General features: G+C 41.5%; 1 protein-coding gene and 1 pseudogene across 6 annotated transcripts in view; one reads left to right on the forward strand and one right to left on the reverse strand.

Moving 5' to 3' along the window:
- The window catches only part of PLA2G4A (phospholipase A2 group IVA), a 177,558-nt gene that overhangs the window by 47,677 nt on the left and 114,069 nt on the right, over nt 1–15,812 (reverse strand). For all 6 annotated transcript variants that reach the window (XM_061634012.1, XM_061634009.1, XM_061634010.1 and 3 more), the window contains 2 exons: nt 14,554–14,667; nt 5,007–5,044 (listed from right to left, as the gene is read on the reverse strand). In XM_061634012.1, coding sequence (XP_061489996.1) covers nt 5,007–5,044; nt 14,554–14,667 — 152 coding nt within the window. The remainder of the gene's footprint in view (nt 1–5,006; nt 5,045–14,553; nt 14,668–15,812) is intronic.
- LOC133388106 (5S ribosomal RNA) lies at nt 6,670–6,788 on the forward strand (annotated as a pseudogene).

The raw sequence follows: 15,812 nt of genomic DNA on the forward strand, positions 1-15,812 counted from the left end.
TTATTATATGGGGTGTGAGTGACAGTTGTTATATTCTACTCTGCGATGAGCAGGAACATAAGAACATAAGAAGAGCCTGCTGGATCAGGCCAGTGCCCCATCTAGTCCAGCATCCTGTTCTCACAGTGGCCAACCAGGTGCCTGGGGGAAGCCCGCAAGCAGGACCCGAGTGCAAGAACACTCTCCCCTCCTGAGGCTTCCGACAACTGGTTTTGAGAAGCATACTGCCTCTAACTAGGGTGGCAGAACACAGCCATCATGGCTAGTAGCCACTGATAGCCCTGTCCTCCATGAATTTGTCTAATCTTCTTTTAAAGCCATCCAAGCTGGTGGCCATTACTGCATCTTGTGGGAGCAAATTCCATAGTTTAACTATGCGCTGAGTAAAGAAGTACTTCCTTTTGTCTGTCCTGAATCTTCCAACATTCAGCTTCTTTGAATGTCCACGAGTTCTAGTATTATGAGAAATAGAGAAGAACTTCTCTCTATCCACTTTCTCAATGCCATGCATAATTTTATACACTTCTATCATGTCTCCTCTGACTCACCTTTACTCTAAACTAAAAAGCCCCAAATGCTGCAACCTTTCCTCATAAGGGAGTCGCTCCATCCCCTTGATCATTCTGGTTGCCCTCTTCTGAACCTTTTCCAACTCTATAATACCCTTTTTGAGATGAGGCGACCAGAACTGTACACAGTATTCCAAATGCGGCCGCACCATAGATTTATACAACGTCATTATGATATCGGCTGTTTTATTTTCAATACCTTTCCTAATTATCCCAAGCATGGAATTTGCCTTTTTCACAGCTGCCGCACACTGGGTCGACATTTTCATCGTGCTGTCCACTACAACCCCGAGGTCTGTCTCCTGGTCGGTCACCGCCAGTTCAGACCCCATGAGCCTATATGTGAAATTCAGATTTTTTGCTCCAATATGCATAATTTTACACTTGTTTATAATAAATTGCATTTGCCATTTTTCCGCCCATTCACTCAGTTTGGAGAAGTCTTTTTGGAGCTCTTCACAATCCCTTTTTGTTTAAACAACCCTGAACAATTTAGTGTCGTCAGCAAACTTGGCCATTTCACTGCTCACTCCTAATTCTAGGTCATTAATGAACAAGTTGAGAAGTACAGGTCCCAATACCGATCCTTGAGGGACTCCACTTTCTACAGCCCTCCATTGGGAGAACTGTCCGTTTATTCCTACTCTCTGCTTTCTGTTTCTCAACCAATTCCTTATCCACAAGAGGACCTCTCCTCTCATTCCATGACTGCTAAGCTTCCTCAGAAGTCTTTGGTGAGGTACCTTGTCAAAAGCTTTTTGAAAGTCTAACTACACTATGTCCACTGGATCACCTCTATCTATATGCTTGTTGACACTCTCAAAGAATTCTAATAGGTTACTGAGACAGGACTTTCCCTTGCAGAAGCCGTGCTGGCTCTGCTTCAGCAAGGCTTGTTCTTCTATGTGCTTAGTTAATCTAGCTTTAATAATACGTTCTACCAGTTTTCCAGGGACAGAAGTTAAGCTAACTGGCCTGTAATTTCCGGGATCCCCTCTGGATCCCTTTTTGAAGATTGGCGTTACATTTGCCACTTTCCAGTCCTCAGGCACGGAAGAGGACCCGAGGGACAAGTTACATATTTTAGTTAGCAGATCAGCAATTTCACATTTGAGTTCTTTGAGAACTCTCGGGTGGATACCATCCGGGCCCGGTGATTTGTCAGTTTTTATATTGTCCATTAAGCTTAGAACTTCCTCTCTCGTTACCACTATTTGTCTCAGTTCCTCAGAATCCCTTCCTGCAAATGTTAGTTCAGGTTCAGAGATCTGCCCTATATCTTCCACTGTGAAGACAGATGCAAAGAATTCATTTAGCTTCTCTGCAATCTCCTTATCGTTCTTTAGTACACCTTTGACTCCCTTATCATCCAAGGGTCCAATCGCCTCCCTAGATGGTCTCCTGCTTTGAATGTATTTATAGAATTTTTTGTTGTTGGTTTTTATGTTCTTAGCAATGTGCTCCTCAAATTCTGTTTTAGCATCCCTTATTGTCTTCTTGCATTTCTTTTGCCAGAGTTTGTGTTCTTTTTTATTTTCTTCATTCGGACAAGACTCCCATTTTCTGAAGGAAGATTTTTGCCTCTAAGAGCTTCCTTGACTTTGCTCGTTAACCATGCTGGCATCTTCTTGGCCCTGGCGGTACCTTTTCTGATCTGCGGTATGTACTCCAGTTGAGCTTCTAATATAGTGTTTTTAAACAACTTCCAAGCATTTTCGAGTGATGTGACCCTCTGGACTTTGTTTTTCAGCTTTCTTTTTACCAATCCCCTCATTTTTGTGAAGTTTCCTCTTTTGAAGTCAAATGTGACCGTGTTGGATTTTCTTGGCAATTGGTCATTTACATGTATGTTTAATTTAATAGCACTATGGTCACTGCTCCCAATCGGTTCAACAACACTTACATCTCGCACCAGGTCCTGGTCCCCACTGAGGATTAAGTCCAGGGTTGCCGTCCCTCTGGTCGGTTCCATGACCAACTGGTCTAGGGAATAGTCATTTAGAATATCTAGAAATTTTGCTTCTTTGTCATGACTGGAACACATATGCGGCCAGTCTATGTCTGGGTAGTTGAAGTCACCCATTACTACCACATTTCCTAGTTTGGATGCTTCCTCAATTTCATATCTCATCTCAAGGTCTCCCTGAGCATTTTGATCAGGGGGACGATAGATCGTTCCCAGAAGTAAATCCCTCCTGGGGCATGGTATCACCACCCACAACGATTCTGTGGAGGAGTCCGCCTCTTTTGGGGTTTCGAGCTTGCTGGATTCAATGCCTTCTTTCACGTATAGAGCAACTCCGCCACCAATACGTCCTGCCCTGTCCTTCTGATATAGTTTATATCCAGGGATAACCATATTCCACTGGTTTTCTCCATTCCACCAGGTCTCCGTTATGCTCACTATATCAATGCTCTCCTCTAAGACCAAGCACTCCAGTTCTCCCATCTTGGTTCGGAGGGTCCTAGCATTAGCGTACAGGCACTTGTAAGCAGTGTCTCTCTTCAAGTGTCTTTGGCACTTGTGGTTTGGCCTGTGGTAATTTTGCTCTTCTGAATTTATATCCTGTGCCCCTGCTCTCACAATGCCTACTTCTAGGCCTACCCCATTTAAAATTTCATCATTTCTTTGGTCTTTATCCCAGGGGGGAGGTTTATTCCGAACCGGACCTTCCTCAGCTCCTGTCGGGTTTCCCCCCTCAGTCAGTTTAAAAGCTGCTCTGCCACCTTTTTAATTTTAAGTGCCAGCAGTCTGGTTCCATTCTGGTTCAAGTGGAGCCCGTCCCTTTTGTACAGGCCTGGCTTGTCCCAAAATGTTCCTCAGTGCCTAACAAATCCGAACCCTTCCACCCAACACCATCGTCTCATCCACGCATTGAGACTGCAAAGCTGGGCCTGTCTGGCTGGTCCTGCGTGTGGAACCGGTAGCATTTCAGAGAAAGCCACCTTGGAGGTCCTGGCTTTCAGCATCCTACCTAGCAACCTAAATTTTGCTTCCAGGACCTCACGGCTGCATTTCCCCATGTCGTTGGTGCCAACGTGCACCACGACCACTGACTCCTCCCCAGCACTGTCTACCAAACTATCTAAATGACGGGCGATATCCGCAACCTTCGCACCAGGCAGGCAAAACACCTTGCGGTCTAAACGCCCATCACACACCCCACTGTCTATGTTCCTAATGATCGAATCACCCACTACAAGGATCCCTCCACCCCCTGGAGATATATCCTCGGCACGAGAGGATAGCTGCTCATCCCCCAAGGAATGGGTCCCTTCTAAGGGATCGTTTCCCTCTTCCTCAGCTGGATGCTCTCCTTCCCTGAGACCGTCGTTCTCCATGATAGCAGAAGAGCTATCATCGTTGGAGTGGGACACAGCTATAACGTCCCTGAAGGCCCCTTCCACACACCTCTCTGCCTCTCTCAGCTTTTCCAGGTCCGCCACCTTGGCCTCAAGGAAATGAAGTCGTTCCCGGAGAGCCAGGAGCTCATTGCACCGAGGGCACACCCACGACTTCTGTCCAACAGGCAGATAGTCGTACGTGCTGCAGGCGGTGCAAAACACTGGAAAGCCCCCACACCCCTGCTGGCTTCTTACCTGCATAGTTTTGTTTAATGTTTATTACGTCAATGGGTTAGAAACTGTGGTTTAGTTGAGGTCAGGGAATAGATGGGCAGAGTGGGGGCCCCTGGCCTCCTCGCCCTGCTGCCGAACTCGCTCTGCTGCTTAACTCGCCTTAACGCTTTGTCAGCTGGGGCCTTGACGCTTCGTCAGCTGGGGCCTTGACGCTTCGTCAGCTGGGGCTCCCTCTAGCTCGTGGAGCAGCAACCTTCATTTAGACTTTATTTTCTCAACAGAATCTAACACAGTTAAGCTTGCTTAATCCTATTACAATCAATGGGCCAAGCCAATTTAACTGTGTTTAATTGTGTTGTCTGCCGTTAAGTAGAAAAAATGATAACCATGTTTTCTGTATTTTCTCTTTCAACATGAAGACTGGAAATTTGCTCTTTAAACTCTGTATAGGACATTAGATGCCATATTCTGTGTTCTAGTGCATTGCTATAGTCAAGCAGATTTCCAGACTTTCTAAAAATTATGTCTAAAAATCCTGCAACACTGATTTTTGTAGAAGCAATAGTTTTATTATAGGATACTGCAAATATTGGGTGTTATGTAGCTGAAATGGAATACATTTGAGTCCCCTTAGTTTAAATAAATGGGAGAATTAGGCAAATGTTAAATATTTTCTCTAGAGATTAATGGGACTTTGGTTGGATCATGCCCACCTCCTAGCTGGTATTTTCAACCCTAACTTATTCCATCAGTTAGATCTTCACACTTAACATTACAAATCGTAACCTACTCTCAAAACCCTAGTGCTTCTGTAATTATTTCCTAAATTTCTTTTCCCAGTGAATCAAAATTACTTACCAAACTTCAAGAGAGACCTCCAAAATAACTTCAATTATCTAAACAAGAAATGTTACAATAGCATCATATTGTGTGAAAAAAAATCATGGACTCTCATTACAGATTAATTATCACAACAGTCTTATCTTACTCAACAATTCAATTATAAACAAAGGAATAATGGAAACTTTCACAATGGATACAGAACGTAAGATTGTTACAGCATAAGATAAGAACCACCTCACAGGATGAGACCAAAAAGTCTATCCTCAGCAGTTAGACAAATGATTCCAGGAAGTTCATAAGCAAGTTTTCTATAAAGAATCAGACTGAAGTTGTACGTTAACTAATATATAACACACATGTGCACACCAGGCTTTTGCTTTTGTGTGTGTGTGTGTGTGTGTGCGTGCGCACGCGCAGCACCAACCTCCCCACTGCCTTGCCCCTTCCCCTCTCCCTCCCAGTAAGCCACAGAGATGCCAATGCCATCGATGCACCTTACTGCTGCCTGCTTCTAAAACAATAATGTGGTGCAATGGCCTTCTAACTTTCAGGACTATCCTTAGCTGCTGCATGTTATAGTATCTATCAGTGTAGATATAGCAGCATTAACCTGCACCATGTTTTTGCCCTTGCCTGATTATTTGTTTACTGCATTTATATACCACCTTTCTGCCAAGACTCTCAAGGCAATTTACAGTTTCAGAATACTACAACAAATAGTCCAAAATATAGATTTTTCTCAGGCTGACTGATGGGTCTGTCCAGAGTAGAGATGTTGGAAAATTCCAACAGAAAAAGAAATGGAAATTGCCAGTGTTCACTTGTTCATCCAGCGTCTGGAAGGGAAATCAATCCAGCAAATACCAATCAGTATTCACTGTTGTTGTTTTCAGTCCACAAATGATATCCTTCCTCCATATAACTTGTGTTTCCTTTGCATTGAAATGAATGGTGTGCAAATAATTGTCATTAATTAATTAGTTAAATTAATAACTGACATAAATTACATTAAATAGCAGATAGTGAGACAAATAAATGTCTTACAGGGTGGAAACCAAACTGCAGCGGAATGGAAACCGTGCTGATTGTGATGCAGACAAGTCAGGATGGAAATAGCTGCCTTCTTACATAGGGATGGATGTAAGAGGGATGTAATCATGAGCTGATGGCATGTGAACTCTGCCCTAGGCTTCCTTACTTATAACTTCCCTTGGGGCACACAGGTCTTTCTTAAGTAGCCTGAGAAGACAGGCAGCTCAACTCAGCTGCCTGTTGAGAATTCTGAAGTCTCTCCTTTGAACAGGCAGAGAAAACTGAAGGGATGGCAGGCAAATGTATAGAGATGGAGTTGCTCCTTGCTGGATTTTCCCCCCTTTGCGTATCTCTACATAAACTTGGCTGTTGGCAAATTAAGGTTGCTGCCCCAGGCACCCAATTCTGGGTGTAATGAAGAGGCAGCAAATTATTATTTATTTAATAATTATTATTATTTTACTGCCAAGGAGGAGAAGAAGCACATGTGCCTTAAGATGCCAAAATAACTTGACTAGCCTTGGGAACTATTCACTTTGACTTGGGTCATTTCATGCCCCAACTTAAGCAGCAGAATGTCTTGGGGTGGCCCCATCCACTTCTCTCTCCCCTTTATGACTAATTTTCCCCAGCTCCCTCCTCCCAAGTCTATGACCATACTACCCTGAACATGCCCAATCTAGTCTGATCTCGGAAGATAAGCAGGGCCAGGCCTGGTTAGTACCTGGATGGGAGACCACCTGGGAATACCGGGTGCCAGAGGCTTAGAGGAAGGCAATGGTAAACCACCTCTGAATACCTCTTACTATGAAAACTATGAATATATCCAAAAAAGATTCATAGGGTCGCCATAAGTCATAATCAGCTTGAAGGCATATAACAACAACAACCTTTATCCCAATTCCTTGGAAATGTTTAGCACTAAGGAAAGAGATATGTGGAGACAAACCATCTGTTTGGTCTGTGACCGTATTCAACTACAGTAGGGCCCCGCTTATACGGCGGGTTAGGGACCAGGCCCCCGCCGTAAAGTGGAAATTGCCGTAAAGCGGAACCCCATTGATTATAATGGGGCGCGTCATGCATAAATGCCACAAAATCGCAAAAACGGCATTAAAATGGGGAATTTTCCACCGCCACATTAGCAGAACGCCAGAATGTGAAGCGCCGGTAAGCGGGGCCCTGCTGTATACTACTACTATAAACCATGGATTAAAAAGGGGAAAAAAGAGCAGCCAGCAACTCTTCACACCCTGGGTGCTTGGTTTAGATCCCCTCTGGCTTTCTTTGTCTGTGCACAGGCTGCCTCTAGAATTCTTGGGAGAGCCAGGCAGAAAGCACAACAAGTAGCCTGGCCCTAGATCAATGATTTCTTCCTGGGTGGCAGGCACAATCCCATAAAGGACCGTGTATATTGAGGGTGCTGTGTGCAAAAATAAGTATCTGCTGTTCTCTTTCATTGGCATTCTAAAAGACCGCCTGCTCCCATATCAACATGCAATTTTATTAAGGTCATCTTTGGAGGTTCTCCTCTGGGTCATTTGAGATGAGGTGGTTAGCAACCAGAGAGAGAGTCCAGCCAGTGGTGATTTCTCATTTGTAGAATTCCCTCCCTATGGAAGCTTGCCTGGTACCAACACTGTGTTGGAAGTAGGCCAAAACATTTTAAATTTTCTCAGGATTTTAAAATTAATTTGTTTTTAATGCCTGCAATGTTTTTATTGTATTTTGCATTACCAAGGAACTGCAACAAGGATCTAATTTTATTCATTTTTGATGCATACCACACTCCTTTCCTATGGATCAGCACATAAAAACATAAGATCATAAGAGCCTGCTGGATCAGGTCAGTGCCCCATTTAGTCCAGCATCCTGTTCTCACAGTGGCAAACCAGATGTGCATGGGAAACCTGTAAGCAGGACCTGAGTGCAAGAACACTCTCCCCTCCTGAGGCTTCTGCCAAGTGGTTTTCAGAAGCATATTGCCTCTGAGTATGGTGGCAGATCACAGCCATCATGGCTAGTAGCCATTGATAGCCTTATCCTCCATGAGTTTATCTAATCCTCTTTTAAACCTATTTAAGTTGATGGCCATCACTGCTTCTTCTGGGAGCAAATTCCATAGTTTTAACTATGCATTGTGTGAAGAAGTACTTTCTTTTGTCTGTCCTGATTCTTCCAACATTCAACTTCATTGAATATCCATAAGTTCTAGTGTTATGTGAGAGGGAGAAAAACTTTTCTTTATCCACTTTCTCCATGCCATAATTTTATACACTTCCATCATGTTGCCTTTTTTCTAAACTAAAAACCCCAAATGCTGCAACCTTTCCTCATAGGGGAGTCACTCCATCCCCTTGATCATTCTGATTGCCCTTGTCTGAACCTTTTCCAACTTTACAATATCCTTTTTGAGGTGAGGCAACCAGAACTGTACACAGTATTCCAAATGCGGCTGCAGCATATATTTATACCATGGCATTATGATATCAGCAGTTTTATTTTCAATACCTTTCCTAATGATCCCTAGCATGGAATTTACCTTTTTTACAGCTGCTGCACATTGGGTCAACATCTTCATCAAGCTATCCACTACGACCCCAAGGTCTCATTCCTAGTCAGTCACTTGCAGTTCAGATCCCATGAGTGTACATGTGAAATTAAGATTTTCTGGTTCCTATAATGTAACTTGACACTTGTTTACCTTGAAATGCATTTGCTATTTTACTGCCCCCAATTCACTCAATTTGGAGAGGTCCTTTTGGAGCTCTTTTCAATCCCTTTTTGTTTTGACAACCCTGAACAATTTAGTACCATCAGCAAACTTGGTCATGTCAAAGCTCACCCCTAATTCTATGTCATTTATAAACATGTTAAAAAGCACGGTCCCAATACTGATCCTTGGGGGACTCCACATTCTACAGCCCTCCATTGGAAGAACTGTCCATTTATTCCTACTCTCTGCTTCCTGCTACTTAACCAATTCATGACCCACATAAGGACCTCTGCTCTTATTCCATGACTGCTAAGCTTATTTAGGAGTCTTTGGTGAGGTATCTTGTCGAAAGCTTTTTGAAAGTCTAAGTACACTATGTCCACTGGATCACCTCTATCTATATGCTTGTTGACACTCTCAAAGAATTCTAATACGTTAATGAGACAGGACTTTCCCTTGCAAGGCTCATTCTTCTATATGCTTGGTTAATCTATATTTAATAGTTTCCTACCAGTTTTCCTGGGACAGACGTTAAGCTAACCGGCCTGTAATTTCTGCGATCGTCCCTGAAACCCTTTTAAAGATTGGCATTACATTGGCCACTTTCCAGTCCTCAGGTATGGAGGCAGATCTGAGGGACAAGTTACAAATTTTTGTTAGATCAACAATTTCACATGTGAGTTCTTTGAGAACTCTCAGGTGGATGCCATCTGGACCTAGCGATTTATCAATTTTTACTTTGTTTTTTAAGCCTATAACTTCATCTCTCGTCACCACCGTTTGCCTCAGTTCCTTCCTGCAAAAGTTAGTTCAGATTCAGGGATCTGCCCTATATCGTCCATTGTGAAGACAGATGCAAAAAATTCATTTAGCTTTCCTGCAATCATCCTTCTTTAGTACATCTTTGACTCCTTTATCATCCAAGGGCCCGATCGCCTCCCTAGATGGTCACCTGTTTGAGTGTATTTAAAGATTTTTTTGTTGGTTTTTATGTTATCAATGTGCTCCTCAAAATCTTTTTTTAGCATCCCTTATTGTCTTCTTGCATTTTTTTTGCAAGAGTTTGTGTTCCTTTTATTTTCCCCATTTGAACAAGATTTCCATTTTTTGAAGGAAGACTTCTTGCCTCTAATAGCTTCTTTGACACTGCTCATTTACCACACTGGCATCCTCTCGGCCCTGGTGGTACCTTTCCTGATCTGCAGTATACACTCCAGTTGAGCTTCTCTTATTGTGTTTTTAAACAACTCCCAAGCATTGGTTTTTCAGCTTTCTCTTTACCAATCCCCTCGTGTGTTTTTCTTAAAGTTTCCTCTTTTGAAGTCAAATGTGACCGTGTTGGATTTTCTTGGCAATCGGCTATTTACATGTATGTTTAATTTCATGGCACTATGGTCACTCTTCCCAGTCCGTTTGACAACACTTACATCTTGCATCAGGACCTGGGCCCCACTTAAGATTAAATTCAGGGTCACCGTCCCTCTGGTAGGTTCCATGGCCATCTCTTCTAGGGCACAGTCATTTAGGGTATCTATAAATTTTGCTTCTTTGTTGTGACTGGAACACATATGTCTATGTCAGGATACTTGAAGTCACCCATTACCACATTTCCTAGTTTGGATGCTTTCTCAATTTCATATCTCATCTCAAGATCTCCTTGAGTATTTTGAACTAAGTTCCTCTTGGGGTGCGGTATCATCACACCCCAGAGTCTGCCTCTTTTGGGATTTCTAGCTTGCTGGATTCAATTCCTTCTTTCATATATATAGCAACACCACCTCCAATATGTCCTTCCCTATCCTTCCAATATAGTTTATATCCAGGGATAACTGTGTCCCACTGGTTTTCTCTACTCCACCAGGTTTCCATTAAGCTTAATATATTAATGTTCTGCTCTAAGACCGATCACTCCAGTTCTCCCATCTTGGTTTGGAGGCTTCTAGCATTAGCGTACAGACACTTGTACGCAGTGTCTCTCTTCAAGTGTCTTTGGCACTTTGGGTTTGGCCTGTGGTAATTTTGCCTTTCTGAAGTGATATCCTATGCCCCTGCTCTCACAATGCCTAGTTCTAGGCCTACCCCATTTAAATTTTCATCCTTTTTTTTGTCTGTTTTACAGATGGGAGGTTTATTCCAAACCAGACCCTTCTCAGCTCCTGTCGGGTTTTCCCCCTCAATCAGTTTAAAAGCTGCTCTGCCACTTTTTTATTTTAAGTGCCAGCAATTTGGTTCCATTCTGGTTCAAGTAGAGCCCATCCCTTTTGTACAGGCCTGGCTTGTCCCAAAATGTTTCCTAAATGTAAATGTACTGCCTTCAAGTCGATTCCAACTTATGGCGACCCTATGAATAGGGTTTTCATGAGGCTGAGAGGCAGTGACTGGCCCAAGGTTACCCAGTGTGCTTCATGGCTATGTGGGGATTCAAACCCTGGTCTCCCAGGTCGTAGTCCAACACCTTAACCACTACACCACACTGGCTCTCTCAAAATGTTTCCTAGTGCCTAACAAATCCAAACCCCTCCTCCCGAAACCAGCGTCTCATCCACGCATTGAAACTACAAAGCTGTGCCTGTCTGGCTTGCCCTGCATGTGAAACAAGTAGCATTTCAGAGAAAGCCACCTTTTGAAAGGCATCATTAGTAACACTGCCTTATCACACAAGTAAATCACGACAGCTCCATAAGGTAAGTTACTATTGTGCCTGGTTTATTTGGATGGTAAACAGAGAGACACTGAAAGTCACATGTACAATCTTCAGCTGAATGAGAGTTTTGCATTCAAACTAATGCCCTTAACTTATACTGGAAATAAAAAATGGTCAGCATTCGAAGAACCACAAAGAAAGAGGAAAAAATCCCAGAATGCTGAGAAAAATGTATTACTTGGGAAAGCCCAATGCGTTTCGGCCTCTAGTATATTGGGCCTTCATCAGGGGCTATACAAAAGACTACTTTTATACATATAAATGGACAATTATAAATCACAACACAAAATACAGCATTAAAACACAAGTAATACATCACTAACTGATGCTAGGAAAATATTTTATAAATACTTACATAAAATAGTCTACAGCGCTCTCTAATACCAAAAATGCTTAAATTTTTAATGGCAAGAGGAAAACTAAATACCTATAGATATATGTATTACAATTCCAGTTTGCCATCATGGGACTGCGTGTGACCATGAACAAAGAATAAAGATCATCTGCAATTGTTAGAAACTACACAAGGGGGGGAAATTCCAGCTCCCCATTAAGCCCACCAGGGGTCAGAGGCTTTTAGTGCTAGTATCCATGCCATCTCTTTACAGTAGGGCCCCGCTTATACGGCGGGTTAGGGACCAGGCCCCAGCCGTAAAGTGGAAATCGCCGTAAAGCAGAACCCATTGACTATAATGGGACGCGTCACACGAAAATGACGCGAAAATGTAGCAAAATCGGCTTTAAAACGGGGAATTTCCCCGAATTGAAAGCCGCCGCATCAGCAGAACGCCGGTAAGCGGGGTCCTACTGTATCAGCAAAACATTATTATTTTCCATATTTAATTTTTCTAAACCCCAAAACTTGAACTCCAAAAGAGAATGATTACATTGCATAAAATGCTCAACCAAAGGGGCCTTTGATCTCTTATTTCTGATATTGCTGAGATGTTCCCCCATGTGTTTCTTAGTATTTCTGGATGTTTTTCCCACATATATTTTTTTACAGCTACATTGAATGGCTTAAATAACACAAGCAGTACTGCAGGCAGAAAAGTGTTTCAAAATGTATCTTTTGCAGTTGACAGAATTTTCAAACTCTGTCATCTTGCATGTGAATCTACAGCAGTGACTCTCAAACAGTGCGCCGGGGCACACTGGTGCGCCACAAGAGGTGGCTAAGTGTGTCGCGAATATTATGAAAGCATATTATTATTGTTATTTTTATTCATAGTTTAAAATATATTAATATATTTTTAATTTTGTACACGAAGTGCGCCAGAAAATGTTTATATGGTTTACAGTGCGCCGCGAACCAAAAAGGTTTGAGAACCATTGATCTACAGTAAACACAATGACCACATGGGTGGTGGCCCTTAGGTTCATTTGAAGCTGGTAGGATGTTGGAACTACTTGGCTTATGATTCCTAAATTCATTTTATAATACATATATCTGTAGGTATTCAGTTTTCCTCTTGTAGTTGCCGTTAAAAATTTAAGCATTTCTGCTATTAGAGATCTGTGCAGACTTTTTTATGTATTTACAAAATATTTTCCTAAGATCAATTTGTGATATATTAAGTACTTGTGTTTTAGTGCTGTATTTTGTGTTGGGCTTTCCTAAGTAGTACATTTTTCTCAGCATTTTGATATTTCTTCCTCTTTCTTTGTGGTCATAACTTAAACTGATCATGTTGATGTTGCCAAAGATGCTATGATCTAAAATGCTGGAGAGAAAGATACTTGAATTCATGCTTACATCCAGAGATGATTTTTCTTCTCTCTTAGGGGCAAAACAACTGTTTCATCAGCCACAGCAAACCTACGGCAGCTAACTAGAATAAACCAAAGCCATGACCCTCATGGCACTAACTCATTGAGTAATTTCTTTAAAATGTATTATACATTCAGGGATTAAGCAGTTTGATAATTGCAGTATCTGAGTGCAAGCCCACCCCATCAACATCAAAGTGAAATGAAAAAATCAGTTCTGGCGTCAATGCACTTGGGAGGCTTATGAACTAAACTGTATTCTGAGGGCCTCCACCTGTCATATGCCTTTCTGCCCACACTTCACCTTTGCCTTACCTGAAACCTGTCATGGGATGAATCACTACTTCATTCTGCTACTCATTCTGAGCATGTGTCTAGTATTAGACACTCTCCATAGCTGATAAGCTGTCCATTATTCCCATGACAAGTGATGCCATGATTATATGATTATATGATTATATGATTATATGAAGAGCTTCACAGGGACACTTTTAATAGTTCAATTTGAAATACTAATCACAGCATGGCACTGTGAGAGGAAAAATCCATGCTAGCTTCAGCTGGTAGCAAGCTTGTTAGGAGAAGACTGTTGTCATTCAACAAACTGCACGCTGATCTGCTTTTGACACCAGAGCACAAATCCTAAAAACGCTGGACTTGCAAGTGGATACTAGAAATTTGTCCATGGTGAACTTCATGACTTTTGATTTCACATGAATGGCCCACCACAGACTGCTTCTGCACCCACAGCTATATGAATTAGACTTCAGGATAATTCCATTTCGACTTTGAGATAACGGCTGTGACAGTGAAGCCGCTATAAATTGATTATGGGCATACAATACTCCAATACATGTTATAATAATTCACCACTTTCTAGAAAACTTGGAACCAGAAGGTTCTCAAGATGTCCACCACAACTCTGCAATTGTCATTAGCAAGGTCCTTGCTTTATAGCATACTTCACATCATACCTAATTCCATCACTGTTAGAAATGATATCACTGTTTGAGAAGGCTACCTGGGATCCATTGTACAAAAGAGCTGCTACTTTATATTAATTGAGTTCATAAATTCTTTATGTTTTACTTGCAACTGATGTCTTTTAACTTGTATTTTTAATTTTGTATTTTTGTTGATTTATACTGGTTTTAGTTTTATTGCTAAATTTGACTTGGAAGTTTATGTATTTCCGCCCTGGGACCTATGGGTCAGGGCAGATTAGAAATATTTTAATACACATATAAATACATTCTTAGCCCTTCATAATGCTGCACATTGCCAGTTGTGCCACTGACATCAATGGAACTGATATTCTACCAGTAGAATTTTGAACTTACTTTATTGATTATGAATGAGACTTCTTTCTTCTCTCCCACCTTCAAAGATGATATGTGAAATTTTGCAGTACCAATTGTCTCATCCATCACATAATTTGCATCCATAAGAGTGATCTACAAAAGACAAACTTTTTAAACAAAAAACACCACATCTTTGCCTGTAGTTTTAATCCATCCCACAACTTATGTAAACAATGTAAACAAAGTCATAGCTTAGCCTCTCAGTCTATATTCAGACTGACATTCAGAAATGAGTTCATGTCTGAGCCACTTGAGAGGGAGCTTACTGTATCACAGTTTTGAGAACACCATTTTACTAACTTCTTTCAACTCATGATATCAAAACAACATTAATGCCACCCTGGGCTCCTGCTGGGAGGAAGGGCGGGATATAAATCAAATCAATAAATAAATAAAATAAAGCCAACATCTATTTCAAGCAGGTAGTACCTCTGTCAGAGATGGCACAGGAATTGCACTGAGTAATTAAACTGGATATAGCTCAGGGTTTTTTTTCTTTGTTTTTGGTCATTTTTTATGTACATTTTGTAGTCTCACCCCTTTGACCACTACCATAGTTATCTGATGTCCACAGAATGAACAGGCCTTATACACCAATCACCTATATTATTCTTATAGTATTTTTAAAAGTATCTTACTAGGAGCCTAGGACATCTTCAAATTTGTGCACCTCATTCCAAAGGCATGATTAAGACCATTTTAAAAATCTAAAAATATCAATATAGAAAAAACATTAATATAGAAAAAACAAAAATTAAGCAGAAAAAACTCCAAGCTCAGCACCAAGTTGAACATGGAGGTAGGAAATAAAATCTTCAAATCTAATAGAAACATGCTCACTGAGGCTTCATCACCACTAAAATCACAGGAGTAGGCAAAAGGGCATCAGGTTCTCCTTGAATTAGTGGCCATAAAGTGCCTGAAGAGATACAACATTGTATCAGAACAGTCACATGCAAGGACAAAGCATGAACTATAGAAGAGATTCTGGGATCAAAACATGCATCTCACAGCCACTTCAAAGATAAATCATCACTACATGATTTTTATTCAGTTGAATCGTTAACTTCACGTTTGTGACTTGTGAGACTTGATTCCCTTGAAAAATTAGTGTATTTTGAGGTGATATGAAAATCCTATCTGCTATGTTTGATCTCTAAGAATTCGTTCATACATACCACTTGGTGCTGCAGCTGCAGTCACTAAAATGATTAACTCACATATGTGAACCAGCTGTC

This window comes from Rhineura floridana, chromosome 6 (assembly GCF_030035675.1).
Source record: "Rhineura floridana isolate rRhiFlo1 chromosome 6, rRhiFlo1.hap2, whole genome shotgun sequence".
Classification (NCBI taxonomy): Eukaryota; Metazoa; Chordata; class Lepidosauria; order Squamata; family Rhineuridae; genus Rhineura; species Rhineura floridana.